The sequence below is a fragment of the Fringilla coelebs genome, assembly GCF_963513975.1.
Source record: "Fringilla coelebs genome assembly, chromosome: 20".
Taxonomy (NCBI): domain Eukaryota; kingdom Metazoa; phylum Chordata; class Aves; order Passeriformes; family Fringillidae; genus Fringilla; species Fringilla coelebs.
The window spans coordinates 11,247,240-11,274,689 of record NC_140046.1 but is presented as its reverse complement, the minus strand read 5'-3'; the positions used below and the strand labels follow the sequence as shown (position 1 = coordinate 11,274,689).

The 27,450-nt window shown below is 50.9% G+C and overlaps 2 protein-coding genes across 2 annotated transcripts in view; one reads left to right on the top strand and one right to left on the bottom strand.

Annotated features, from left to right (window-relative positions):
* BAZ1B (bromodomain adjacent to zinc finger domain 1B) overlaps window positions 1-19,497 on the top strand; it is a 43,638-nt gene extending 24,141 nt beyond the window's left edge. The window contains exons 11-19 of the mRNA XM_084219240.1: window positions 3,333-3,431; window positions 3,849-4,026; window positions 4,472-4,657; window positions 8,734-8,881; window positions 10,384-10,531; window positions 12,666-12,784; window positions 14,995-15,143; window positions 16,800-16,903; window positions 17,438-19,497. Coding sequence (XP_084075366.1) covers window positions 3,333-3,431; window positions 3,849-4,026; window positions 4,472-4,657; window positions 8,734-8,881; window positions 10,384-10,531; window positions 12,666-12,784; window positions 14,995-15,143; window positions 16,800-16,903; window positions 17,438-17,804 — 1,498 coding nt within the window. The 3' untranslated portion in view covers window positions 17,805-19,497. The remainder of the gene's footprint in view (window positions 1-3,332; window positions 3,432-3,848; window positions 4,027-4,471; window positions 4,658-8,733; window positions 8,882-10,383; window positions 10,532-12,665; window positions 12,785-14,994; window positions 15,144-16,799; window positions 16,904-17,437) is intronic.
* Window positions 19,498-23,094: 3,597 nt separating this feature from the next.
* On the bottom strand, window positions 23,095-25,358 carry FZD9 (frizzled class receptor 9). The gene has a single exon (XM_084219138.1). It carries the CDS (start codon window positions 25,194-25,196, stop codon window positions 23,442-23,444), a length of 1,755 nt encoding a protein of 584 aa, XP_084075264.1. The 5' UTR covers window positions 25,197-25,358; the 3' UTR covers window positions 23,095-23,441.
* Window positions 25,359-27,450: the final 2,092 nt, after the last annotated feature.

Here is a 27,450-nt window from a genome sequence, read left to right as displayed (position 1 = left end):
ATTAAACCCCACATTAACTCTGATTCGTTGTATTTTCACAGTCCTGCCCCTTTTCCTCTTGAGGATGGGAGCTGGTAGGGTACTAATAAAGGGAGAAATAGATCTGTACTTCTGTCAAGAGTTACATAAATAATATCGCAGGGAAGTAGTTCTGCTGTCAGTACTTTGTTGCAAAAAAGAGTGTCCAGTGTTCAAGTATTAGTTCAGTGCTGCTAAAAGTGCAGCATCATAAACACTTGATTACTTCTGTCTTCTTCAGACTGAGGGACCACTGTCTCTGTTCACCTTGTGCTCCACTTGCACAGATGTTGATCCTTATTAAAAAATCTCCTTGTTCTGGGCACATTGGCTCTGAAGAAGTCTCTGTCCATACCATAGTGCTTGTGAGCTGTGTACTTTCTGATCTTTCCTGCAAGAACCATGGGGGAATCACAGCCTTGGCAGGAGACGTCTTGTTCATCCTGGTCAGAAAGGGGTTGAATTTTGGAAACAGTGGCATCTCTGCAGAGTAACTGCCGTTGTTCTTCATCTGTTAGGAATTCAGCATGGTGTGGTGGGTCCCCTCAGCAGACAATTTGAGTTAACTATGAGTAGGTGCTGACAGACTCCCTTCTCTTGCCTGTATTCTGCAAATGGAGTTCCCCTGTTTCCACCAACTCTCCAAAGCAGGTACTGGTCCTGGGCTCCTCTAGTTGTTGTCCTCTCAACTTTGTTGTTCTTAGGCCAAGTTTTAGACATTTCTGTGTCCCTTGCATCCTGTAGCCTGAAAACAGGTAGGAATATTCAGCTTGAGTGAATACTGAGAGCTCCCTTTGACTTTGATGCTTGTGCCATTTGTGCCTTCTGTTCTGGTTGCTGACCAGTCTGTTGGCTTGTGTTGCTAGAAATGTCAGGAGAAAATCTAGGCTGTTCTTTGTGAATGCAGGAAGCCCTGACATCAGTCAGGATTTCCCCCTTGTATATAAATTTGAAGACCCTCACCTGGTCTTGACTTTCCCAAAGGGATCTTTCCCACCCCTATAGAGTATGTGATTAACCTCTGGCAGGCAACATGAAGGGCACCAACTGTCTTACCATCTCTCTCTGCAAGACTCACTTTTGCCTTCCCCATTTAAAATGCCAGCCCTGTCTTACCATGTCAGTGTTCCCAGCCTGGAAGTGGTTGAGCTCCAGTTGGATGTGCAGGTAATTCCTGCAGGTAGGGCATGCCTGTAGCTAGTTTGGGAAGCAGGAGCTATGCCTGCACAGAGCAGAAGGGGGTCACTAATCAAACTAACATGATGTCTCTGATATGTTTGTATTTTGCAGATGAGGCTTAGGTTCAGGCTTGAGTTCAGGCTTAAGTAGATCAGTTCCCTGTCCCAGAAATCCCAGTTCTTACTCTCAGAAGATTTAAGTACTTGTTGCAGATATTCTTCCTTCTTTGTCCCGTGTCCTTTTCAGCAGGAACAAAGTTGTACCAGGGCTTAACTCTAGCTTTCTTAAAAGGGTTGGAGCTGTTTCCTGCAGCTGCCCAGCAGCCTGTGTTGTCTTCCCTCAAAATACTGGAGAGTAGAAGCCCTAGACGATGACTGTTTCCAGAGCCCTTTCCTTTTTACAGTGGAACAAAGCAGTGCAGTGAGTTCCCTCCTTTAATTTGTTTCCATGGGAGAAAGCAGGGAAAGCTCAGACATTGTCATCTTGAGTATTTGTCTAGTTGGATTCGTGGTGTATCACCAGCAATGTCTGGTGTTGTTTTATCATGACCTGGGCAACCCATCTCAAGGGGTCTGGAAAATACTCCTGTGCTGGGTATCTGTAGAGCAGATGGTTTGGAGTGTGGTTTATGCCATTCCCAGATGGTGACAGATTCTATTGGATGAAGGATATCTGAAGCTGCTCTGTCCTATTCCTCAGGGAGAGGTGTAGAGAGTAGTGGTGCCCAAAGGTTTTGATCTCAGGGTGCAGAGTTGAGGATGATGCACAGGGTCAGATGTACTGAAGATGACTGGCTTAAAGACATCCTGCTTCCATTGTTGAACAATCAATCCTATGTTTTATTAGAGTAATGAATTTCCTTGCTGAATGCAAATTGTGAGGCTATTGCCCTAGTAGGACCATACATAGAATTACGAAATACTTTCCGATATGGTATTTAGTAAGTATTTTTGCCAGAAAAATAAGCATTGTGGAGACTAATATTCCAAGAAGAGGCACAGTGATATCTTTCTCTAGTTGTTGCTTGGCTCATCTGAGCTCATGCCCAAGAAGAAAGATTATATCTGGAATCTTCTGGTAAGGATCACAGAGTGGTCCTTTGCAGTTGTTTCCAAATAAGGTTGATCCTATTTCCTGTTTTTCCTCTTCTACTGAGCAATCCTCTAATAGAAGATAGCGAATTAGTTCATATTTTCTGTAAATGACCTCTGAAGCTCGAGTTGAATCCACATCCCATCACATGAAGAGTCTCCATGGTTTCCTGGAACAGAATTGGAAAGAAAAGAAGGAAAGCGCAGAATTTCAGGTTGTCTTAAATCTCATTTAAATGTACAACCCAGCATGCAAACATGATCGTACTTTGGAATTGAAGAATATCTTGATTTAGAGAACTCTGTAAAAGTAGTTCCCCTTTTAGATTGGACTAACTGCTGATGACCATCGCTGTCCTCAAGGATTCTTGAGCAAGAAGGTTTCAAGCTAATCGATATGGTTTTCAGATTCTGCACTTGGGCTTTCAAGTTCGGGCAAGCTTCGAGAGGAGGACTTATGCACTTGCAGAGACAGAGCCTACACAGGCACACAGCTCCAGCAGCAGAAGTTGTGGGATCAGCCAGGACATCTCCTTTTTAATCTGGAAACTTCTGTTAAATGAAAGACAATATTATTAAATTGCCATGCTGTCAGTGCATAGTATGTTAGTCTTTTCTAGTACATCTAAAACAACATTCAGATCACTTAAATTAACTGCAGAGTAGTGAATGGAATCCGTGGGATGGACAACTAAATTCAAATGTCAATGTTTTAATAAACATATAAATACATTTATAGATGTATTTTCCTTAATAGGGAAAATACATCTATAAACCAGTTTTGTGTTTATTTTGATTCTGTTTTTCTTACCCTGTCATTGGCTACATTTGGGGACCTTGAAACGAAGCCAACCTGAGTCAGAATTCTTCTACCAGCATTTCTGGAAGTGTTTTTCACCTTGCTCCATGGTGTCAGGATATAGGTTACCTCTTATCCCTACCTGCTGATCCTTAGGAACTATTTAGAAGAAGAAATTGTATCATCACAGAGATACCCTAGGTGGTCTAGGGTAGTGGTCTAGGTGCGTTTTTTTTATCTTTCAGGTTTCTCTGTGACAGTCAGAAGGATTTGGATGAGCTGCTGGATTGCCTGCACCCCCAAGGAGTAAGGGAGAGCCAGCTCAAGGAGCGCTTGGAGAAAAAGTGAGCCCGCTCTTTGTTTTTCTTATGTGTGCCTTCTCCAAGTCAGAGCATGTCCTTGGCACAGCAATCCTTGCCGTTCCTGGGGCAGTATCCCAGGCTGGGCTTTGATTATTCCTGTGCTGAAGAGGGGAGGACATTCAGGTTGAGCAATTGCTGGTTTTCTTGGGCAGATTCTTGATAAATAACACCCTGAGCAGTGAGGAAGTTCTGCCAGTCTTTAAATTCCTCCTTGAAACCAGGAACAAAGGCAGTACTGGTTGCTCTGAGCCAGAGCTGCCATATGCTTTCATGTGTCTTTCAAAGAATGTTCTGCACTGGTGGAGCCCATAGCTCTCAGTGAAGACTGTTGTCCCAGAGCCTGCCCAGCTCCCAAGGCAGTGCTCTGCCTGTACTCAAGGGTTGGGTTTGATTTTCCAGGTATCAGGACATCACACATTCCATCCATTTGGCTCGGAAACAGAACTTGGGCCTCAAATCTTGTGATGGCAACCAGGAACTGCTGAACTACCTCCGGAGTGATCTGATTGAGGTTGCAACGCGGCTGCAGAAGGGAGGCCTGGGATATGTTGATGTGACACCAGAATATGAAGCAAAAGTGAGTGAACAGACAAAGTACTGAACAAGACAAGTGTGGGATGGTAATTTCTGTGGAAGGTCTTCATACTTTTTTTTTCCTCAGACAAGAGGAGCAGGAAATCAGTTTTCTCATTTGTCCTTTAAACAATTATTTCAAGATTACAAAGCTGGTGGCTTGAGGTGAAGGCAGGTTGTAATGTTGGAGCTGAGTGTCCTGTTCAATTGTCCTGTTTCCATATTCTCATGACAGGCTTCTTTACAGAGCAAAACTCCATAGCTGATTTTTATCTTCTATATCAAAGCCAGCATGTCTTTTTGAGACAGCAGCAATATGCTGGTTCCATAACCAGGTGTGGTAGGTAACCACACTGCATTAGGTACCATGGGTGTCCATTTGCAGACGCACTTCAAGCAGCAGAGAGAGTAATATCCACCTGTTATGGAGTCATATGCTCTTCCAACAGGTGTACTCGCTGGAGAGCCTAAAGGATTTTGGAGAGTGTGTGATTGCGCTCCAGGCTGGTGTTGTTAAGAAGTTTCTGCAAGGTTTCATGGCCCCTAAGCAGAAGAGAAGGAAACACCAAGGAGAGGATTACATTGCCAGGGCCGAGGAGATAGATGAAGACAAGAAAATGGCAGAAGAAGCCAAGGTATTGTTCACCTCAGGGCTCTGTTTCAGTCTTTCAGTAGAACTCTTTGAGCAGTAGCAGTATATTTCATGGGGTACTAAATCTTGAGCAACTTCCTCCCATTTCAGATTTGAAGTTGAGTGTATTTGGTGTCTATGGGGCCAGGTGTTGCCTGTTTGTTTTGAGGAGTAAATGTATGGGGAAAGTAAAAATAATAGTGAGGAGTTACCTAATTTTCTCTCTGTGGATAGGAAATGGGTCAAGTTCCTTCCATACAATTCTGCTTAAATAAAAGTATATTATGGAACGTTTTCACAGAACTTAATAGGAGTTGTATCTGCCAGAGAGAACTGATGGTGCTTTGGCCCACAAAGAGAAGGAGAGACATGTTGGGGTTCTGGTGACTTCAAGGGGATGAGATTCAGGTAAATACCACATTAGGCAGAGGGAGATGCAAGTTATTGGATGTGTGGAAGCACTTGGAGAGATGTCTGGGCAAGCAAGCCTTCAGGAGAAGAGCAGTATTGTGAGTCTAAATATGTATCCCTCCTAATAAAAGGGATAGAGAGGAGCCTGCAGAGGGTTGGGAAGGGTACTGCAGGCACTTAGCTGCACCAGTATTTCACCCTAACAGAGGTACTAGAGTTCAGGGGTAGTTTCTATATACTTAGTTCAACAGGACATTAATGCCCTGTGAGAAGACTTTCCCCTCTGCCCTGACTGATCACTGACTTCAGCAGAGGCAACAATATCAGAATTGGATCAGCAGAAGTACTTGAAAGTCCCAACTTAAAAAAAAACAAATAATAGTTCTTCACCTGTATTTACCTGCAGGGAGCAGGCAAGAAAGGTGGAGAGAGACTAATTTACAAGGGCATGTGACAGGACAAGGGGAAATGACTTCACACTGATAGAGAGTGGGGTGAGAGTGGATATTGGGAAGAAATTATTTCCTCTAAGAGTGGTGAGGCCCTGGTACAGGTTGCCCAGCGAAGCTGTGGCTGCCCCATCACTGGAAGTGTTCCAGTCCAGGTTGGATGGGGCTTGAAGCAACCTAGTCTAGTGGTAGGTATCTTTGCCTATGGCAGGGGAGGTTGAAACGAGATGAGCTTTAAAGTCCCTTCCAACACAAACCCTTTTGGGAATCTGTAACTGAGCCTAGAGGTAGTTTTTTTGCTGTGGATCTGTGGGGCTTTTTTTAAAGCTCCTGTCACTATATGCTGAGTGCTTGTTTGAACATCAGGTCTTTGCTAAGCTGTGCTATTGCTGTGTTACCAGGATAATTTGGATAGGTGCTAGAAATTTTCACATTCCTCAGTTGTCCTGAAGTATTTAAACTTTGCTAATTTTAAATCTTCCATCCTAAGTGCAAGGGTAATGGGAGGATGCTGTATCCTGAAGGCTCACAGCAAAATGGAGTGCTGTAAAATCGGTGAGGTCTGAGGCAGAAAGGACTTGGATCAGCACATTTCCTGTTTCTACAGCAGCACCATATTGTGCCTTACTCCAATCTGCCTTAAGGCTGTAACCCTGAGGGCTGTACCTGTAGGGCATACTCAGGGTAGCATCAGATTTGCTATAACACGATCCTGATATGTGATTGTGCAGGTCTCCCCCCTCACAAGCACTAGCTTTAGTGTCATGCCAATCTCTCTGGAGCATTTATTTATGCAGTGCAGTGCTTACTATCTCATTCAGACTCTTCTAGACCTTTGTGGTGGTACAAACAATGTTCAACTTTTGGGGGGATGTTTGTTGCTTTGTTTGGTTTGGCAATTCTTTTTTAACCTCAGTTTATCTGGAATAAGCTTTCTTTTTGCCAAAGCAGAAAACCTTTACAGATGACCTTGAAAGAGCAGCCTACTTCTTAGATACAGTTATCTGAGGAAAGTCCCTGACTGCCAGGCCGACTGAAGAAAAATCTCCTGCATAGGCTAGGAATTATGAAGCCTTTTGAGCCAGAACTGCACTGAGAGCACATAGGAGGTAAAATACAGCATAGCCACACTGGAAAAACACACCCAATGTACTTCCAGACTTTAGAGGAAGAATTGCAGCCCCGTGGTATGGGTACGTCTCATTTTCCCTGTGAGAAACAAGTTATGGCTTAACAGGCACCCGTTTGCTGACATAATTGTCTGTACTAAGGGTTCCTGCTGGCTCAGCTGCATTGCTGGAGCTCACACTGCTGAGTGGCGAAGGGAGGATTGCAGTGAGACGTTGCTTGTGGCCGCTCCTGAAAATCAGGCTGTTGCCTCTGTTGATGAAGACATTCCCATTTCCAGTGGCAGTAGCATGCTGGACTGTCCCAGAACAGGACAGGGAACATATGACCTCTCTGCAGCATGACCTTGCATCACTACAGCGTGAGCAGAGTGAAGAACATGGGTGGGTTATCACCCCTGTGACCCATGTTCTGTAGTCTGTGCAAGGGGAGAGAGTCAGTCTGCACCTGCAGACAATCCCTCAAAGAGCAGATTCACAACCAAGCAATTCCAGTTTCAGCTGTTCAAGGGGTTTCAGCTCAGGGTGCCAGGTGAGAGCCTTTGTATCCGGAGCCTTGTCTACCTTTACCAAAAGAGGTGTTTTCTGTCACTCTGAGGTTGACATGTGACTGAGGACTTGTCCTTTTATTCTGGATTTTCTTTTTGGGTTTTTTCCCTGCTCGGTTGCTTCTATCCAGTAAGGAGGGGATTTAAGTAACTTCCTCCAGTCTCCCATTTTGCCTTGTTGGCAGCTGGAACTCCCTTGGTACTGGTGCTGCTCAAATGCCACAGTCTCCTGATGCTTGGGAGGCAAGGCTAGAAATTTGTTTAATTCCACAGACCTGGGGAGAAATATCTCAGCAAAACTTGCCAGCAGCTTTTGCAGATTTATCTTGGCCCAGCATGTTAACAGCAAAATCCATGGAACAGTTCCTTGGAAAATCAATTACACCGTATGCAAAGCACCTCAACAACATTCTGCAAAGAAAGAGTGCAGAGCTGTGTAACCTCCACAGTGGGCTGGGCAGCTTTATGTTTGTCTCCGGTGATTCTCCAGGATCCACACCAGCAATGGCAGTAGGGATGCTGGCCTTTCAGAACAGTTTGTGTTTTTCCAAGCATCTAATATATGCTGTGCTTCCTCAAATTCAATCAGAGGAGAATGTGCAACTCTGCAAAACTCCAAGGTTTTGTTTGGCTCCCAAATTGCTATCAGCTGCAGAGTTTAGATTTTCCCATCTGACACTTCACTGTTTGTTTTTTCATTCTCCGGGGGTAGAACTAAAGGCCTATTGCATCCCTGTCATGTCTGGGCCATCACCTCCCTGTTGTAGAGCACAAGATTACCATTGGAGAGGGACATGGCTCTGGATAACTTCTGTCCTGCTGCATTTTTGGATTTATCAAAATGGTGTTTCCTAACTCCCTGAGCTGGGTGTATGGTTTCCCGTTGACCTTGCTCTGTGCCAACCCTGGCAGCTGCCCTAGTGCGAAGCAAGGCTTTGATGCTGTCATCCTCATTACCAGTTTCTGGGATTTCATATGAACTGAGGCCATAGTGTCTCAGGGAAGCAGCTGGTTTCATATTTGGCTGTCCAAATGCCTGTGCAGTATGATTGTAGCTGGTGGCACAGGGTTCCCTCTGCCGCCTGAGCAGCTCAGGGACCGCATGGGTGTTGCCGAGATCCAGGTGCCTGTGTGGTACCCACTGGAGGGCAGCACAGGCCACTTCAATCCTCCTTCCACTGTGATTGCCAGCTGTTCCACAAATTTCCTCCCACATTTTACAGTGCTAGATTTCTGCCTTTTATTTTCTTAGCCTGCTGATTATTTGGGTTAGACCTTCAGAGCAAGAATTTAGTGGAGTTCACATAGATTGATTCAATCTGACTGTGAAATGCAAAACAGTTGACTGTTAGGAGCAAACTGTCTGATCCAGGGAGACTGGACATGGGTAAACCACAACCAGAACTGCTGAGGTAACACAGAAGGAAAGAAATATCAGAGTTGAACTTTGGTTATGAAGGGTCCCAGCTAAGGGATATAAAAACATCTTCAGACTGAAGGGATCTGTGTCTGTGCGTCATCGTAAGATGTTAGGTCTGTCTGCAGGTTGCTTCAGCCATGGAGAAATGGAAGACAGCAATCCGTGAGGCCCAGACCTTCTCCCGTATGCATGTACTGCTGGGAATGCTGGATGCCTGTATCAAGTGGGATATGTCAGCAGAGAATGCCAGATGCAAAGTGTGTCGCAAGAAAGGTACGCATTCCTGCCCACGGAATTCCTGCCTGTGCAACAGTTGGATGCTGTCACCTCTCTACTGTGCTTATGTGATATGTCCTTGTAGTCTGTCACTCTGACTGTGGCTTTATTTTAAGTTCTGAATGTCAGGATTTACAATCAGTAGCATTGATCTCTCAGAAACATTTGACCCTGACTCCAGTAAACCATTCTTATGTAGCCAGTATTGCAGAGCTGCTATCCCCTGGATATTTAGGGTACTTGGACGAAAGTCATCTACAGATCCTTCTGGGAACATTTGTGCAACTGTCCATTCCCTAGTTTCATTTTTGGAATGGTCTTTGGATCTCTGAGCCTTGTCAGTTAATCCTGTGTTTAAGATGAGGAGCAAGCAAGGAGGGGTTGGGAAGGTTATGGGGAAAGCGAGGTGGGATATTGCTGCTCTGATGCCAGAGTGGGAGCAGAACTACTCAATGAGCTGGGGAGGTCACCAAGCAGGTGATGAGGGGATACTTTCTCTGTGCGCACTGTAGAATGAAGGACTTTAGAGTCTTCCAGGTGGAGGGTGAAGTAGAAGGGGTGTCAGCAGAGATCAGGTGCTGGTATTTGTTCTGCCATAGCCTCTCCTGTTGGATGGGAGCCTGGAGGAAAGAGCCTGGTGGTACATTCTGCCTCATCACTTTTATATTTGCTGAAACTGTAGTGGAAAATGAGGGCAGGCAGAGCTTGGGGGACTGCTGGGCAACTTTTGTTTACCACAAGGTTTGCAATCCATCCCTTCAGAGAAGTAAGGGCTACACTGGTGCAAAATCTGCCTTCACTGCAGAACCTCAGGGGTTTGCCAAACCAGTGCCAAAACTACCCTGCCTTCTGTTGAGAGGAGTTTCTAGGCAAAAGTAAGGGGGGGCTCACTTGAGACTAACACAGTAGTTTCACAGAAGCTAAGAACTGAGATGGTAGAGAAAGACAAGCTGGCAAGCCCTCTGCACTTTCTTTTTCCACTTCAGTAAAGGAAAGCTGGCTCAGGATTGTTTCCCTGTTTCCCTTCATCAGTGGGAGGCACAAAGAGGCACAAAAATCCTGCTGCATACTGATTTTCAGTGTAGCCTTGTCACCCTGAGTAGAAAGAAGATACCAAGTAGGTTAACCAGACTGAACATAAAACTAGAACAGCTCCGTTTTTAGCTTACAGCTCTGGGGCCCTGTTTGCTGCAAACTTTCCCCATGTTCGTCTGAGCGGAACATCTTTGGCAGATTTCTGTCTTTGCCTTCAGTGAAATCTTCAAAGGGTGAGGGACTTTGCATTGGTTTTGTTTGTTTTTAAATGCTGCTGTTCATAAATATAGTGGTGGGACAGAAAGAAGGATCCCCAAGGAAGGCCATCAGAGAAAGGGTCCCTGCCCTTAGAGGGTTGTCTGCATCTTTGTCTTGCTTAATTCTGCCCTCCAGCACTGCAGCAGCTTCTGCCTCCCGGGTTAACTGAGGCTGTGCCTTGTTACAAGTGAGCTGCCCTTTCCTAGGTGAGGATGACAAGCTGATCCTGTGTGATGAGTGTAACAAGGCCTTCCACCTGTTTTGCCTGAGGCCAGCACTCTATGAAATCCCAGATGGAGAATGGCAGTGCCCAGCGTGCCAGCCTTCAACAGCCCGGCGCAGCTCACGAAGCAGGTGAGTGACCTTCCTGCCCATAGTCTTGTCACAGCACAGTCCTGGTCCTCTTTTCACAAGACCCAAACCAGCCTGGAGCAAAGCCTCTTTAGAAGGTTTGAAATCGCCCAGTTAAAGCAGCACTGAAACAGAAGAAAAGCAGTTTCAGGATGTAAGTTTAGCATACATGTGTTGTACTGATGCATTACACATTCATGAGTTTTAATAAATAACTTGGGTTTGGAAATGAAAACAGAGGCAAAACACCCACCAAAGTTAGCAGCACTATGGGTTGCTGTTTCCTTTGAGCATTCTTCATGTAGTTGGTGGCTGCAATTCAATGGGTCCCTGGGCTGCAGTGTTCCTGTAAGCTAGAGCAGACATTACTCCAGACTGCAGCTCAATCCCTACTCTGCTATGACAAGTCAAAATGCCGTGCTAATGGTTTTCTGTACCTGGTAGCCTTAGCAAAACAGGATCATCTTATAGTGTGACAAAGGGAATGTGATTTGAGGAGGTGTGGCAAATATGAGTAGTTGCCTCCTGACAGCGTGGGGTTAGATTGGTTTTTTGAGTTGCAAGCTGCAACTTAACCATTTTACAGTGAGTGTCATTTGCTGGTAGTAACTGTGCTACATCTCCCTGTGTATCAGTGAGGTGAGGCTGTCAAGTGGCACCTGATGCAGAAGCAGAGAGCAGATCCTCCCTCACAGAGGAGCAGCACAATAGAGGTGTGCCAGCCAGTACCAGGTGGTATATGGCCTTAAAAGTATTACTTACTCCCTGGACAGCATTTAAGAGTTCATCAGGCTTGTACAGAAATGACAGGGCTTAAAGGCAACTCTTGTAGCCTGAGTTCATAGTTACTTTGATGTGGGGAGTCACCTGCAAGCTGCTCAGCTCCTGGCCCAGAGCCATCAGGTGGAGAACACCTGTCCTGTTTTCTGCTTTCTGCTCTTGTCTTCCTGGCTGAGATAGGAAAAGAATGTCAGCCTGGCAGATCTTTTACCTCTGTGCTTTGGAAGATTTATTCCTTTTATTGCTCAAGATCCTCTTTCTCCAGGAGATTTAGACTCCCACAGCAGCTTTGCCTGTGTCCCCTTTTGCCTGGGCATGCTGGTTTTTACTGGTCTAAATGAGACCCCCACCAGCAGTGCTCCCTCTAGCTCCGGAATCCCCAGCACAGGAACGACATCAACCTGTTGGAGCAAGTCCAGAGGAGGCCACCTAGTTGATAGGAGGGATAGAGCACCTCTGCAGTTAGGGAACACTGAGAGAGTTTGGATTGTTCAGCCTGTAAAAGTGAAGGCTTTGGGGTGACCTAATTGCAGTCTTTTAATACCTGAAGGGAGCCCACAAAAAAGATTGAGAGAGACTATTTACAAGGGGCAATGGCTTCCTTGACAGAAGGCAGGGTTAAATTGGATATTGATGGGAAGATATTCTTCCCTGTGAAGGTGATGAAGCCCTGGCACAGATTGCTGAAAAAAGCTATGACTGCCCCATCTCTGGAAGTGATGGCGCTTGGAGTAACCTGCTCCAAATGTCTGTAGTGTCCCATGCCCATGGCAGGGGGATTGAAGCAAGATACATTTTAAGGGCCCTTGTAGCCCAGACCATTCTATGATTCTATGAATGATTGAACAGACACAGATGAGAAGCCAGAATGTGCTGGGCAAGGAGTCTGCGTGGCTTCTGACTTCAGCATGTGAGGAGCCTGACATTCTCTTCACCGATTTGTTTCCCATAGTGTAAGGAAATCAACTTATTTCCTTAAGTATAGGGAAAATATTCCAGCAGGAAAAAGTGCCCCTCTTGAAACTCTTTAGGCCAGGCCTGCAGGCCTGGGCAAATAGCAAATCGTCCTCTCAGGGAGGAGCACACAGCAATCACAGTCTTATAATCCCCTGCCCTGTGGTCATGGTGCCTAGAATACCAAAAAATACCAGGATTCATATCTTGGGAATTTTCAGTCCAGATGCTTAGCTGAGGAAGTGCCGTTTGAGCTGTAGCTATAACTTGATATTCTGGAATACAGCAAGCTGCTTTTGATTGAGCCTGGTGTTTGTTGTACAGCCCAAACAGTACCAGGGCCCCTGGGGCCACTGATGTTCAGGCTCTTGTACCACAAACATGTACACCTGCCTTGTTCTAGGAACTATGCAGAGGATTCTGCTGAAGATGAAGGTGAAGAAGGTGAGGAAGCTTCTGATGAACCAGATGCTGAGGAGGAAGAAGAGGAGGAAGAAGACTATGAAGTTGCTGGACTAAAATGTAAGGCTTTGACCCTGTAGGGGAATAACAGAAAACAGTAACCCTCCTGCCTTCAGTATCTGAAACACTGTTCCTCTTTGGGACTTTTGCTTTTCCTCATGCAGACCAGGTTATAGGGCTGGGAGATGTCACAGGGAAAGGCGGTGGCTGTGCTGTGGTTACCTGGGGAGCTGGGGTAAACCCATGGCCATTTGTGATGGGGTCAGCACTAGCAAAGATTGAAACTGCTCGCTGCCCAGTCACTACCTGGGGACACTAATGACACTGGTCTGGGGGCTAAGAGGGATCAGTAGAGACTGCAGTGGGCTGGGGGATTAGCAGAGCCTGCAGAGGGGTGGGATTGTCAGTGTCTGCACCTACCAGATTTGTTGTACACTGGAAGCTGTTTAATTGCTTATGGGAGCTCTCACCAGAGCCCCCTCTCTTTTCTTTTTCCCACCAGTTCATAACCCCTTAAGTGCAGGACTTCTAGTGATTTGGCAAGGAGGCATTTTGAAATAGGAGAACTAGCACTTCCTCTCTTTATTCCAGTGAGAAGGCACAGTGCTCCAGGTGTAGTGTGGCCTGGACCAGCAGCACCCTTTGATTGCATACAGAGACGACTTGGGATGCTCTCGGGGCACCTGGGAGGAATAAAAGACTGTTTTCTAGATTCCTTAATGTCTGCTTCTTCACCTAAACATATTTAGTATGTGTATCCACTTTGGTTTTAGGGGAATTTGATTCAGTCTCAGTTGGGCAACTTGCTGCACTGAAAAGCTCAGTCTGGGAATGGCATGCTGCCAGCATTTGCTTTCTGTCAAACTGTCCTTGACTGACATAACATTAAATACAGGTTGTCTTAAACAGGGCAGATGTAATCCAGAGACTGGGACTCAAGAGGATTATCCCATGTTCTTTTGAGGGTTTCCATCCAGGCCTGAGCCTTGATTCCCTTACTTTATTCTGGTTTCAGGGAGGGTCGCTGATACCACGGCTGTGCACACTGCTTGTTGTCCTGTGGTGTATCCATGTCCACACTTGGAGTGTGTATAGCCTGTGTTGCATGGCCAAGGCAGAAGCTGAGCCAAGCTTTCCAAACAATGGCAAAAGAGGGTTACGGTCACTAAAAATAAAGTGCTAAATGCAACCCCTGGCTTTAGAGAGCATTAACATGGAAAGGTCACCATGGAAAACTTTTGTTTTAATAGAGAAATCACATTGATCCTCATGGCGTTTATCCTGAGGGATCTAACGTAGAATGTTGGATTGTCAGACATCTAGCACGTGCTGCACGCTTGACACACAAGCAGAGTGACAGCAGGTGGGCGTCCTGCAGCCTCGCCACACACCCAGCATGATGATTTATGGGACAGGGCTGGATCAGAGGCTGCAGCTGAGGTATCCAGTGTGCTGGATACAGCTCAAGGACTTGGGATCAGGTGGAAGGGCTTTGACTTGGGAAGGCAAACACATTCTCCTCGTACAGAGGGTCGTGGGAGAAATTTAAGACAAGGGAGTGCGTCAACATGCTTGCATTGCCACCAATGTAGAGCTCTGAGAGGCAGACTCACACAGGCAAGTGCATTTCTCTAGGATGTTATGTGGCAGCCCCAAGTCTTGGGGAATAAAATCCCATTGTTTTCCACTTGGAGCACATGGAGCAGCTCCCAGCTGCAGTAATTTGATACTCCCCCTGCACACAGTTCCCTTCTCAGGGGGCTTATCCCACTATGTGGGCCACTTGGAATAGCACCCATCCCCAAAACTGTGAGGAGCAAAGGGGCAGCAGGAAACTGAGGAAATTCCAGATTTCTGCTTCCACTGCTTTTGGAGGGTATATTGCTGTTTGAGACAGCTGTCTGTTCTTGCACTGCTTTCCTGTCTTTCCCTCAAGCCTTGATGTGTTGGGGTCTCTTGGTGCTGCAACCAGAGGGGTTTGCTGTGACCTGCAGTGGATGATCCAGGAGCTCCCAGGATTCCCTTGGAGCTTGAGGATTGCTGTGTGTGAGTACCCTTTTAGCAGCAGGCTGTTGCCAGCCATGGCCTCTTCAGGCAGGGGGTGATGACCCACAGATCTCTGTAGAAGGTGTGAGAGTGTAGCTGAGATGAGGCCAGGTGGTCCCGGGGCTCAATAGCCTGAGTGAGGCTCAGCTTAGTGTGGGAGGCAAAGAGTGGAGTCTGCTCCCAGATGCACCCAGGCCTCTAAGCCCATGGCTTATCTGTTTCAGTGAGGCCCAGGAAGGCAGCCCGGGGCAAGCAGGGCTCCGTGTACTCCTCGAGGCAGGGAAGGCACCAGAGGAAGAAGCAGACACTGCACCCTGTACGGGGACCCCGGCAGCGCACGGCGCCTGTCAACGGTGCAGACATCGATGAGCTGGTAAGAGCCAAATTTCTCCCTGGAGACCACTCACATCCTGAGTTATAAACCAAACAGGCGGCATGCTTCCTCCCGTCCCTTCGCAGAGAAATACCCTGAATCCTAGTGGAAGTCTGGGTTGGGCTGGGTTAACAAAGGAGACATATCCTTAAGGGCCTGCTGTAGACAGAGCACAGATATGCCAGGCATCCCTCCCCAGCCGCTTTCACACATTGTCCCCTTGAGCAGCAGGCAGCCTGCAGCTTGTTAAAGGTTTTTAAATAGTACCCATATGTCTCTGCAGAGAGGTGGGGGAACTGAGGGGGTCCTGGATGGCCAAAGAATGCCAGCAATGCTGGACCCTTGCTCCCCAGCCTTGGCCATTTTATGACAGTTGCTGTCTGTATGGTCACTCCCCAACTTCCAGGACATAATTTGGCTGGTTTAGGTTTCACTTGATATTTAAAGAATAAAACCATAGGCTCCGGCACAGAGCAGTCTGTGCATGCTGGGTGGGGGAAGCTGCAGCGACTGTCTCTGGGGAGCTATACGCCATAGGGGATACATGAGGATACTCCAGCCCCACAGCCATGTCACAATGCCCTGCAGATGTGCCATCTGTCCCGTGACAAGCACTAGTGGTGCTGGTGTGTCCTGTCACTCTCCTTGCTCATGGACTGTAGGCTCACTGCTGCTTATGCTAGGTCTGGGGAGACTGTGCTTGTGGTCTGTGTTAGACCCTGGAGGGCAAGCAAGCCCAGCATAGACAGCCACAGCCAGCACAGAGGGATATTCCAGTGGGGAATATCTTACTGGAACACCACACTGGCTCAGAGAAGACTTTGCCATGATTTATTACTTGTCCTGGGAAGAGACTGGAGCTGGGTCAGAATAGTGAGTACCCTCTGCTGTGGAGCATTCCTGTCATTCAGTGTTTTCCTCAGCAGTAATGTACCACGAGCTGAGCTCTGGAAGCTATGGGGATGTCCCCATGCTGGGTGTGACCCATTCTGGGTCCCTGGGCATATGAGTGACCTTGTGGTGAGCCTGCACGGGGATGACAGTGCTCAGGGCACCAGCTGCTCCCTGGGATTTGAAATGGCACAGTCAGCTCTGCCAGGGCAGAACAGCAGCACAAGTGCTTCTCCGTCTGCCTTGGGTGCTGCCCGCTGCAAACTCAAGAGAAGGCAGGGAGAGGGAATTCACATTCTCCATTTGCTGGCATTTATTTTTTGTCTGCTTGTTGTGGCCATATTGTCTTTGAACTTATTTGAAAAAGCCACCTGCTACCAGAGGAGAGCTGGGCAGTTTGTGAGCTGTTCCCACCAAGCTCCTGAATGGAGCTGCTGTCCTGAACCCAAGTGGCTGCTGCATTTCAAAATCACAGAATGGCCTAGCTTGGAAGGAGTCCTAAACGCATCTCATTCCAACCCCTCTGCCATGCGCAGGGACACTTTCGACTAGACCAGGTTGCTCCAAGCCCTGTCCAACCTGTCATTGAATGCTTCCAGGGATGGGGCAGCCGCAGCTCCTCTAGGGAGCCAGTGCCAGCGCCTCGCCATGTTCAATGGGAAGAAATGTCCTGGCAGTGCTAAGAACTATCTCCTTTGGCCTCAGGGCTGTTAGCTGAACCCCGAAGCCTGTAGCAGTTCCCTCCTTTTACCTTTGTGTGGGCAGGTCCTTCAGACAAAGAGGACAGCGCGTCGCCAGAACCTTGAGCTGCAGAAGTGTGAGGAAATCCTCAGCAAGCTGATCAAGTACCGCTTCAGCTGGCCCTTCAGGTGAGGGCAAGTGACATCTTCCTCGTCTGTGGGCAGGACTGGTTGCAGGCTGTGTGGGGATGTGGGTTGGCTGTGGTGCAATCCTGCCAGATCCACTTGGGAGACTTGGGGCTCCAAAAGCAAGTCATATCTGGGAAGAATTTGCTCCAGAAGAAACCACCATGTTCTCAGTCTTCTGCTGGACTGAAGACATGGTGCCCTTCTGAGGTGGCAGGTTTTGGGGCTGATGCAGGAGGTAGGTGTTCTCTACTGCCCCCAGGATTTTTGGAGCACTGAGGTGCTGTGACTGAGGGAAGCTTCTCTCATGGACCTTCCCCATGCCTGAACCAGCTGCCTGGGCTCCTGTGTTATATTCCCGTGCTATAGGGCTGATGTATCTGTAACATTGTAGTGGTATTGCTTGGGCTTCTTGCACCACCGTGGGGCTGCAGGTCATGGGTGCCACAGGGGCGAAGGGGTGGTGGGACCCCACTTCTCTGCAGTGGTGCCAGGGTTGGCATTCGCTTCCTATCGCTGTGGCCCTTCCTTTGGCAGGGAGCCAGTGACCACGGAGGAAGCTGAAGACTACTTTGAGGTCATCAGCAACCCCATGGACTTCCAGACTATGCAGAGCAAGTGCTCTTGTGGCAATTACCGCTCTGTGCAGGAGTTCCTCTCCGACATGAAGCAGGTGTTCTCCAATGCTGAGCGCTACAACCAGAATGGGAGTCACGTACTGTCCTGCCTGGAGAAGACAGAGCAGTGTTTGATTGACATGGTGCACAAACACCTGCCGGGCCACACGTATGCACGCAGGAAACACAAGAAGCTCTCTGCCAGGTCCCAGGGACTGGAGGAGCAGGAAGGGGACAGCGAGTCAGAGCCCCTTGAACATTCCCGGGGGCAGAAAAGGAAGAAATGAGGGATGGGGAGGCTTAGGGGGAGAGCCAGAACTGGAGCAGGCCCTCTGGTGCTGCCAGGCAGTCGGATGGGTTATCTGGAGGGAGTTGAGAAGCAGCGGGCACTTCTCTATTAATCCAGCCTTCCCTTGGGTCCATCCTAGTTTTAATTTTTCTGCAATTTCCTTAAGTATTTGGTCATCCATTGAATGGCTATGACTTAATGCTTCCTCCAAAATCTACAAAGCTCTTCATGAGTCTGTCCTGCCAGGAGGGGAACGTGGGAGGGCCTGGCCAAGCTTGGCTGGGCAGAGGAACACCAGCATGCTCCAGTTCAGGCACTGTCAGTTTCCTGGAATGAATCGCTTCCTTGCCTCTGCAAGCAGCCAGAGTGCAGTGGAGCCGTCTGCTGCCAGTCATGTGAGCACACCAGCCTCCAACTGTTGCGGGGGGGGGGGGGGGGGGGGGGGGTTGATCATGTTGCTCCACAGAAGGACTGGGTGCCATCAGGCCAATGGGCTACTCAGGCTTGCGTGTATATATTTATATGGTGTTAATTCTGAGCCTTGGTTACAGGCTGTGTGGGGCAAGCAAGCACTTAGGTGTACCGTGGTCTGGCTTTCACCAGCATCCCAACACCATTGCTCCAAGGTCCTCCTGCTTTCCCCTCTCCTTGGGGAGCAATCCTTGGAGGTCTCAGTCCAAGGAGGGCTCTGAGGTCAGCTCCCCACCTGTACATGCCAAGAGGAGGCTCCCTGCTCTCCTGGACCTGCATGCTGTCATGCAGCCCTGTGGAATGCCAGCAGCAAACTGGAGAGTGTTGGTGTCTGTGCAGCCCAAGGAGAGCTCTAAGGCCAGGGGAGAAGCAGAAATGTGCTGTGTAACTTTTTAAATTAATTTTTTAGTTGAAAGTGGCTTCGTTTCTAGCTGTGATCTTGTACAAAGAACACCTGTAAGATACCCTTGTCTTGCTTTGGCACATGTACAGTTTGTATAAAATCGTGTTTGCTTTATATTTCCCCCCTCTTTAAAACTCATTTTCCTACCAGTAGCAGGAGTTACATCAGGTGACTTTGGGGGGGAGAGGGAGATCTAGTCTCTCTGAGCCACACTCTCATGACACTTCGTAATAACACCCTTGTTCCTGTGCCATGGCCCAGCACCAGCTCCTGCTGCACCAGACGCTGACTTTTCCCTAAGAAAAGGGTTTGTTTTCTCATTCTCTCTTCCTCTCCATCATGACAGGTCATGGATCATACAATCAGGGCTTGAACTTCTTATCCCAGAATTGTTTGATGTGGAATAAATGGGCCATGGGGCTGTTCAGTGCTGGTTTTGCAACAGAAAAGCAGAAGCAGCTGTTGTAGCTCCTGGGATTTGAGAAGAAAAGAATAATCAATTACAAATTGCATCCTAGCTTTGTGAATGTTTTAGGTTTGGGTTTTTTTTTTTAACAGGTACTTGTTTTCAGTTCTGGACTGTCAATGACTGCAGATGAGGCAAGTTTCCAGCCCCTTCCCTCTCCTCAGCCTCACTCCCTGCCCCACAGAATAGCACTGACATTTGTATCTCACATGCCCTTCAGAGGCTGTTTTGTCTTGTTTCCTTGAGATCATTTCTGCAGGTCCTAGATGGTGGAACCTTTGGAACTGCACGTTCTCTTAAAAATCAGTGTCATTTGGGGGGAGGGGGTTTCTGCAAAGGGCTGTACTTGTAATAAATTGGAAACTTAAGAATAAACATTATGTACTTGTGTTTGTAAACATGGCTTGTGTGAGTTCTTTGTTGGTCCCTGTGTTGGTGTGGGATTGTCTGATATGGCTCTCCTCTGCCTTCCTAGAGCTATCACCGGACATCTCTGCAGCACAAATGGAGCTGTGGCATAAAGGAATGGTGAGTTCGGATCAGATCAGCTTCTGGGATGGTGCTGGTGTGTTGTCACCCTCCCCAAGGACAAGGAACAGAGCTATGCTCTGCCTGCCCCTGGAGTGGGGAGCAGTCCTTGTTCCTTGTGCCCTTCAGGGTACCAGTGTGACACTTGTCCTCCCTTCCATTCAGGGTGGCACTGGGTACTCCTGGAGGAACTACCTCCAGGTGATGGGAAGCTGGGATATCCCTGCTCTTTTGCACTAGCATGGCCTGGCTACCCCCAAAACCTCTTCCCTCATGTTGGAGTGTGTTTTGCAACCTGAGCCATGCTTGCAGTAAGGATTATTGCTGCTGTGTCCCAGGCCCCCATCCTGATCTCCAGCAGCCCAGCAGGGACACTTGGAGCTCCAAGGGCAGCAGGGCTGGAGCAGTGATGTGCCAGTGCTCATGACCACAGTTGTGACACAAAAGGTTTGGCTGAAACTTTGCTTGTTTCTGCTGGGACAGCGAGGGTTCCTGGGTGTCTTCATCCTGCTCCTCACTGCAGATCTGCACTGGGAGTGTTCCAGACAGGCCCCATACTGCTGGGCAGGGAAATCCTGATGGGTTTAAGGGCTTGAAGGCTCTCGGCAATGGGTGGATGCTGTTTTCCGTGGAGAACCCTCCTCTCTCCACAGGAGATGGTTTGGCTTGCTGGTCATGCAACAGGACCTGGGTGAATCTGAGTGATTCCAGCTGGGATATTTCCAGGCCTCAGCATGAAGATCTTGCAGCAGCATCTGCTCCAAGATCTTTTTGGAGACTTGTTTTTTATAGTAGCCCCTCCATGGCATCAGTGTCCTGTGCAGGGCTATAAATAGCTGTCCTCACACCTGGCAGGGCAATGTGGGGGCTTGGCAGGCAGCCAGAGCCCTGCTATCACCATCATCAGCCCTGCTGCACCTGCTGCCTGCAACAAACCCCCCGGGAGCTCCTATGATTGCTGGAGTTCCAACGTGGCCTTGGGAAAATGAGACACAACTTTGGCCCCCTGGATTTCCTCATGGCTTAATTCTCAATCATTAATTAATATTCTGGGTAACGGAGGTTTTAGCAAATTCCCAGAGAACAGTGGCTTTTCTTTTGCAACTCAAACCTGGAGGGAGCGTCCACCCATGTGAGGGTGGATAAACTCCATGGCTCAGCAAATGCCAGGAGTGAAAAGGCTCCACTTTTCCATGCTGAGCTGGACCAGGACCTCAGGGACGTCAGGATGTCCTGGCCCCATTGTCACCCAGCTGGCAGCCCTAACTCACCCTCCACAGCCATCCCAAGCCATGCACTGCCCTGGCTGAACTGCTGAACCCTCCTTGTGGCTTGCTCGGGGTTTATTGGAGGCAGATGTTTGGTGTCCTTGGGGCTACTCTGAGGAGGATGGAGATGGGAAGCAGGGATGAGTTTGGGTGGGGGTGTACAGAGAGAGCCTGAGCCCCACAGCACGGGGTTGAAAGAAGCTGTGACTAGGAGCCAGCAGTGTCCCTGGGCCAGTCCTTCCATGTGACAGCTCTGCTTTGCAACAGGCTCTGTGGAGTTGTGTCCTGGCCATACGCAGCTCTCAGGACTGGCAAACTCCAGTGGAGCCAGCTGGGCTGCTGGGGCTGATAGTGGGCAGTGGTGGGCGCCGGCGGCCCCTCTGGGGCCCGACAGCAGGGACCCATTGGGACGGCTTATCTGGGTGAGCGCTCCAGAGGCAGCCGTTCCTTGGCAAGCACTGGGTGCTCAAGGGCAGCCTGTCCCCAGGGGTGCCGCCAGCCGGGCACCAGCACTGGGCTGCGTGCCTGGTGCACAAGCTGAACCCGATTGGCTCTGGCCTTAGAACCTGGGGCAGAACACAGGGAGAACACATGGCTATGTGTCCCCTTCCCAGGCAGTCCCTGCCTAGAGCCATGCCCAGCTCCCCAGCTGGACTTTGGAGCCTGTCCCACAGCCAATATTGACTCTTCTGCCCCAGGTCATGGCCCTTCTCTCTGCCCAAAACAAACTTTCCTGTGCAAGGGAGCTCCGGAGGCTGCAGCCCACCAGTGCTGGGGCCAGGTAGGGTCCCTGCCCTAGCATCATCCTCACCACCAGCCTGGGGATGGGGCTGGTTGCCCACTAGCACAGCCAGGGGTACCCAAATCTGTTGAGAGACCCTCAGTGTTCCCCCAGTGACACCACATGGCACTGGGGGCTCCTTCACACCTTTTCTCAGCTCAGTGACCCAACTTTTCCTGCCTTCCTGGCATCCCAGGGGTGGCAGGGAGCAGATTGAAGGTGCTTTACCGATACCACCATCACAGCAGCACAAAGCCCTGGCACAACTTGATGGAGGGTGAGGGGCCCCGACCCCAGCCCTTCCCCCACTCCAGCCATAGGGGGGTGTCTTGCCCCTGTCCTTCAGCCACAGTTTGGTAGTCTGAATCATGAAGGCTTCATCAAATGGGGGCCAAGGGCTGTTGGAGTGAGCAGTGGGTGCCAGGTTGAGTGCTGGAGAGAGGGTCCATTGCTGGATTGTTGCTCCCTGGACAAGGGTTGACCCTCCCTAGAGTCCAGATCTGCGCAGCCTGCAGGCTGGCTAATTAGATGGACAAGTGTAAGCATCACTAGAGCTGTGTTGCCCCTACAAATCCTGTTTGCCACAGGCGCTGCACACCAACCCTACCACAGGCCCCTGCCCACTTCTCTTCCCTAGCACTGGGAATCCCTGGCACATCCCTGGGGACAGCCAGGCAAAACGGCCCCACCAAACCCCTAGAGAGATGAGCTGGCCCCTGCCAGCCCCTCAGGATGTCTCAGGGAAGGGTAGGCACTTCCCCCGCTCTGAGCCCCTGCAGAGCCACACTCTTGCCCACCCTGTGCCCACCAGCCCTGGCTCCCCCTGCCAGCTCCACCAGCACCAGCTGAAGCTTGAATTTCCCTCCGGACAATGGGGAAGGCGAGCTGGGATTGTAACCAGAGCAGGAGATAAATAAAGCTGTCCAGAAGTTTCCATTACCCGCACCTCAGGCTTCTGTGGGGGGACATCAAAGCTGAGCCCTCTCTGCCCCAAGGTCCCGTGTCCCCAGCCCATCTCCCTGGCTCCTAGCCTGCCCCCTCAAAGCCCCTCAGCCTGGCACCGAGGCTCCGGCAGCCGATTGCAGCAACACTAATCACCTTCAGAGCATGGAGTGGAAAAGATGATTTGTGTCATAGCACAGGAAAACCCTCCTCTTCCTCCTCCTCCTCCTCCTTGCCACGGGGCAGAACCAGCCCCATGGAAGCCACAGAGGGGAACTGGATGACGGTACCTGCAGGTACCACACTCTTGCCAGCGACAAAGGCACCCCAGCATAGCCTGGCCCAACATGAAAGCCCCCAAACTGGGGTGGGCTCCCATGGGGGAGCTCTTGATCCCCTGGAGTCCCTGCAAACAGCACCAGGCTTGGATCAAATAACACATCCAGGGTTTATTTTTTTTTCCATTCCTTGCAGCTAATGATCAAAAAAAATTTAAAATAAATTACAGAATTAAATAAACACGGATGGATTATTCCTCTCCCTGTCCCTTCCCCACCATCCCCCAAAGAAAGCGTTAGAAGAGTCACTGGATTTGGCAACAGCAACAACAAAACATCCTCTAGGAAAAAGTGGCTACTTGTTGGTGAGTGGTGCTGGGGGGTCCTGCAATCTCGCCCCCCTAAACCTGGGAGTGTCCCTCCTGCTGCCACACAGCCCTTGCCCTTGCCCCTTACCCGTGAGGCCACTTCTTCCAGTGTGGGGGGCAGCCCCCGTCTCTAGACGTGAGTCGGGTTGTCCAGGTACGGGTCTGTCTTGGTCATGTGCAGCATGACTGTGGGGGCTTTGTAGTGGCAGTGTCCCCCACCACAGCTGACCCCACTGCAGGGCTTGCTCCGCGTCCTCATGCCCAGCCGCCTGTTGCACAGGCTCTGCCAGGTCTGCAGCGTTTTAGAGCTCCACACCCACACTCCGCTGGTGATGCCCACCACCAGTGACATGAAAATCTTTAGCATGAAGACAGCCACAGTGGGCACCGAGGCTTCAAGGGAGCAGTCGGTGGCACGGCGGCCAGGCAGGTGTAGGCAGCCATGCTCCAGCGCCCGCAGCATCCAGTAATCCACGTTCAGCCGCTCGTAGAAGTAGCACACAATGACACAGGTGGCCGGAACAGTGTAGAGGATGGAGAAGACCCCAATCTTCACCATCAGCTTCTCCAGCTTCTCTGTGTTGGTGCCGCCCGTCTTCATGATCTTCCGGATGTGGAAGAGGGCAACAAAGCCAGTGAGGATGAAGGAGGTGCCAATGACCAGGTAGCAGGAGAGGGGGATGAGGACAAAGCCAGTCAGGGCACTGATGTCCATGCTCCCCACATAGCACAGCCCCGTGAGCTCATCCCCTGCCACCTTCCGCATGGTGAGGATGACAATGGTCTTCATGGCTGGGATGCCCCAGGCAGCCATGTGGAAGTAGCTGCTGTGGGCCTCGATGGCCTCATGTCCCCACTTCTTCCCAGCAGCCAGGAACCAGGTGAGGGTGAGGACAACCCACCAGAGAGAGCTAGCCATGCCAAAATAGTAGAGGATGAGGAAGACAATAGTGCAGCCTGTGCTCTCCAGCCCCTCCTGTATGATGTAGAGCTCACCGTTCTCCCGGTCACAGGCAATGTTCTCAGCCCCGGCCACAGATCTGATGATGAAGGCCACAGAGTAGACATTGTAGCACATAGAGAGGAAAATGATGGGCCTCTCAGGATACTGGAAGCGGTGGGGGTCGAGCAGAAAAGTAAGGACAGTGAAGGCAGTGGAGACAAAGCAGAGGGTGGACCAGACAGCCATCCAGATGAAGGCGAAGTCCTTGTCCTCCCGGGACCAGTACACGTCCACCCCAGGGGAGCACCTGGGTGCGCAGGAGAGGCTTTTCTCCACGTACTGGAACTTCTCAGGATTGTCGCAAGCCCCCAGCCCATTGGGTCCCCGTCCCTCGGTAGGAGTGCCAGGTGGCCAAGGCCGGGGCGCCACTGGCAGCATACCCTGTCCCTTGTGCGGCTCAGCAGCTGAGGCATTTTCAGGGGCCTCCATGCAGAGGGCATTGGGGTCATTCTTGGTGGGCAACCTGCCACAGTCAAGTGACTCAGGCCAGCCGAAATTGAACTGTTCCATGATGGGGACGCACTTGTGGCGGGCCTGCTCACACATGGGGCGGCAGGCAGGGATGCTGGCGCTCACCTGATCGGTGCACATAGGTGCGTAGAGGGAGCAGAGGAAGAAGCGCAGGTGAACGTGGCAGCCGTACTCCACCAGCGGCGCGAACTCGTGCAGCTTCAGGGCGGCCTCACGCTGGCTCTCATGCCCCAGCAGGTTGGGCATGCGGGTCAGGTTGTACCCGATTCCCCGGCACATCGGGATGTCCACAGGCTGGCACCGCGCAGCGCGCCCCCGCGGGCCCTCCAGTCCCGCCAGCTCCAACCCGCGACCGCCCACTCCAAAATGCCACAGCACCCACAGGGCCACCCGCAGCCGTGCCGCCGCCATCGCCCGCCGCCCGCACCGGCCCCGCTGCTGCTACAGCTCCGCCATCGCCCGGCCACGCTGGCCCCGCCGCCACGGGGCCGATCGCTGCGGTGCTGGAGGCGCCGTGCCGGGGCAGCCCCCGGCCCCGGCCCCGGCCCCGGCCCCGGCCCCGGCCCCGGCCCCGGCCCCGGCCCCGGCCCGCGCCATGAGGCGGCGGCCCCGCCGAGCGCCCCGCGCCGCCCCGCGCCCGCCGACACCGGCAGCACCCGCCGAGCGCTCCCGCCCCTCCCCGCCCCGCCGGGCGTGTCTGGGAGGGGGCCGGACGGGACGGGGAGGGGCGGGGGACGAGGGGCGGGACCCACGTCGGGAACCGGCAGCGAGGTCCGCGCAGCCCTGGAGCTCCCCGGCGCCGGGGACACGCGGGCGGGGGAAGCGCAGTCACACACCACACACATACGCACATACAGACACACGCACGCGTGCACAAACAGAACATTTACACAGGTATAGATCCACAGATACACACGTGCGCGCTCTCGCACACACTAATGAGCACGTGTCCCTGTGCACCCTCACACCGGTAACCTACACACTGACGGACATGCACACCCCTCCGCACATCTACATACACGCATGTGCACACTCTAACGTGCACATGCCCACACACACGCACACACACGCACACACACTATCACACACTAAAACACACACACATGCACACATTAACATGCACGAACACACACAGACATAGCTACACACTAATGTGCACATGCACACATGCATTGACACGTGTGCCCATACCGTGTGCATATCCATGTGTACACACACATACACTCATGAACATGCCCACACACGTGTAGACAAGCACAAACAGGCAAACACATGCACACAGACATGCACACATAAAAGCGTACACATACACTAACATACACATGCACATATACTCAGAGACGGACACACGTGCACATCCACACACTGCCAGCCAGGCCCCGCACACCCACAGGGGCGTGCAGTAGCACATGTATGCACACATACACCTGGGCACAGGATGACCTCACGGCTGCCTAGACCCAGCGGGTGCTGCCAGACCCCCCCCGTGTGCCAGCAGGGTGTCCGTGAGCGGCTGAGCACACTTGGGGACACCCCAGGGCTTGTTGTCCCTGGGGGAGGGATCCTCTCCCCGCAGGGTGACTTCCCTCCGTTTGGGAACACAAAGTGCCGCTTTGGTGCCGCTGCTGAGAACTGGGGAACTCACAGCGCATGGCACACGGTGCCTATGCCCCTGGGGCTGAGCACGTGGTAGGACAGTGGAGACTCCGGGAAATGGCTCAGCTCCAGTGCCCACAGCACAGGCTGGAAAACCCGTGTCCCCGGCGGAACGGCAATTCAGGGCAGGCACAGGGCAGGGGACAGCAATGTCACTGTAAGGCCAGGGCAGCTCCTGGGGGGTGACATAAGTCAGGGTGGTCAAGCCGGGGTTGCCAGACCCAAAGTCCAATGTCCCACTCACAGGGTGACAAATTACATCCAAGGCTTGGGGAGGTGTTACACTCTGGGGGTGGCAGCACCCCTGAGGACAGGCTGTGCTGGCCAGGTCACCATCACAAGGTGCAATCAGCAGCCCCCACTCCTACGAGTGGGCAATCCCAGGTCAGCCCAGGTTCCTCTGTGCCATCTCCAGCACCCCTTTTGGAGCAGCTTATCCACCCTGGGGTGATTCCAGCAGGGTCCCTGGAGTGTCCTGCGGGACATTTGGCATCCAGTGCCTGGCTGGCGCCAGGGGGTCCGGGCATCCAGCCATTCCTAGGCATTCCCACAGCCCTGCGATTTCTTTAGTAACAGCATAACAACCTGTCAGCGCGGTTCCTAATCACCGACACCCACTGCACAGGATCCAAACATCCCGGGTCCGGCACTATAGGGAAATTCCATGGGAGCTGCTTATCAGCCATGTAACTGAGCACAAGATACAGCGTCGTCCCGGAATTTCCCTTTAACATGGGGTGTCTGCACAATGGGCCCCGGGGCCCTGTGAAAAGGATTATTGGGGGATATTTGGGATTATTTGGGATGTTGGGATGTTTGTCACTTTTGCCACCAGCTCTGGGGTGTTTCAGAAATCACTGTACCGTGTGCCCAGCAGCACAAAGCAACTTCAGGGGGCTTCATGGCATGGGTTAGGGCCACATACTCTAAGAAATGGCTGTTTGTGGGTAGTTTGGGCTGTGGTGCAGTCCTGGGAACAAATTGTCATGCATGGCTGAGCAGCAAAGTG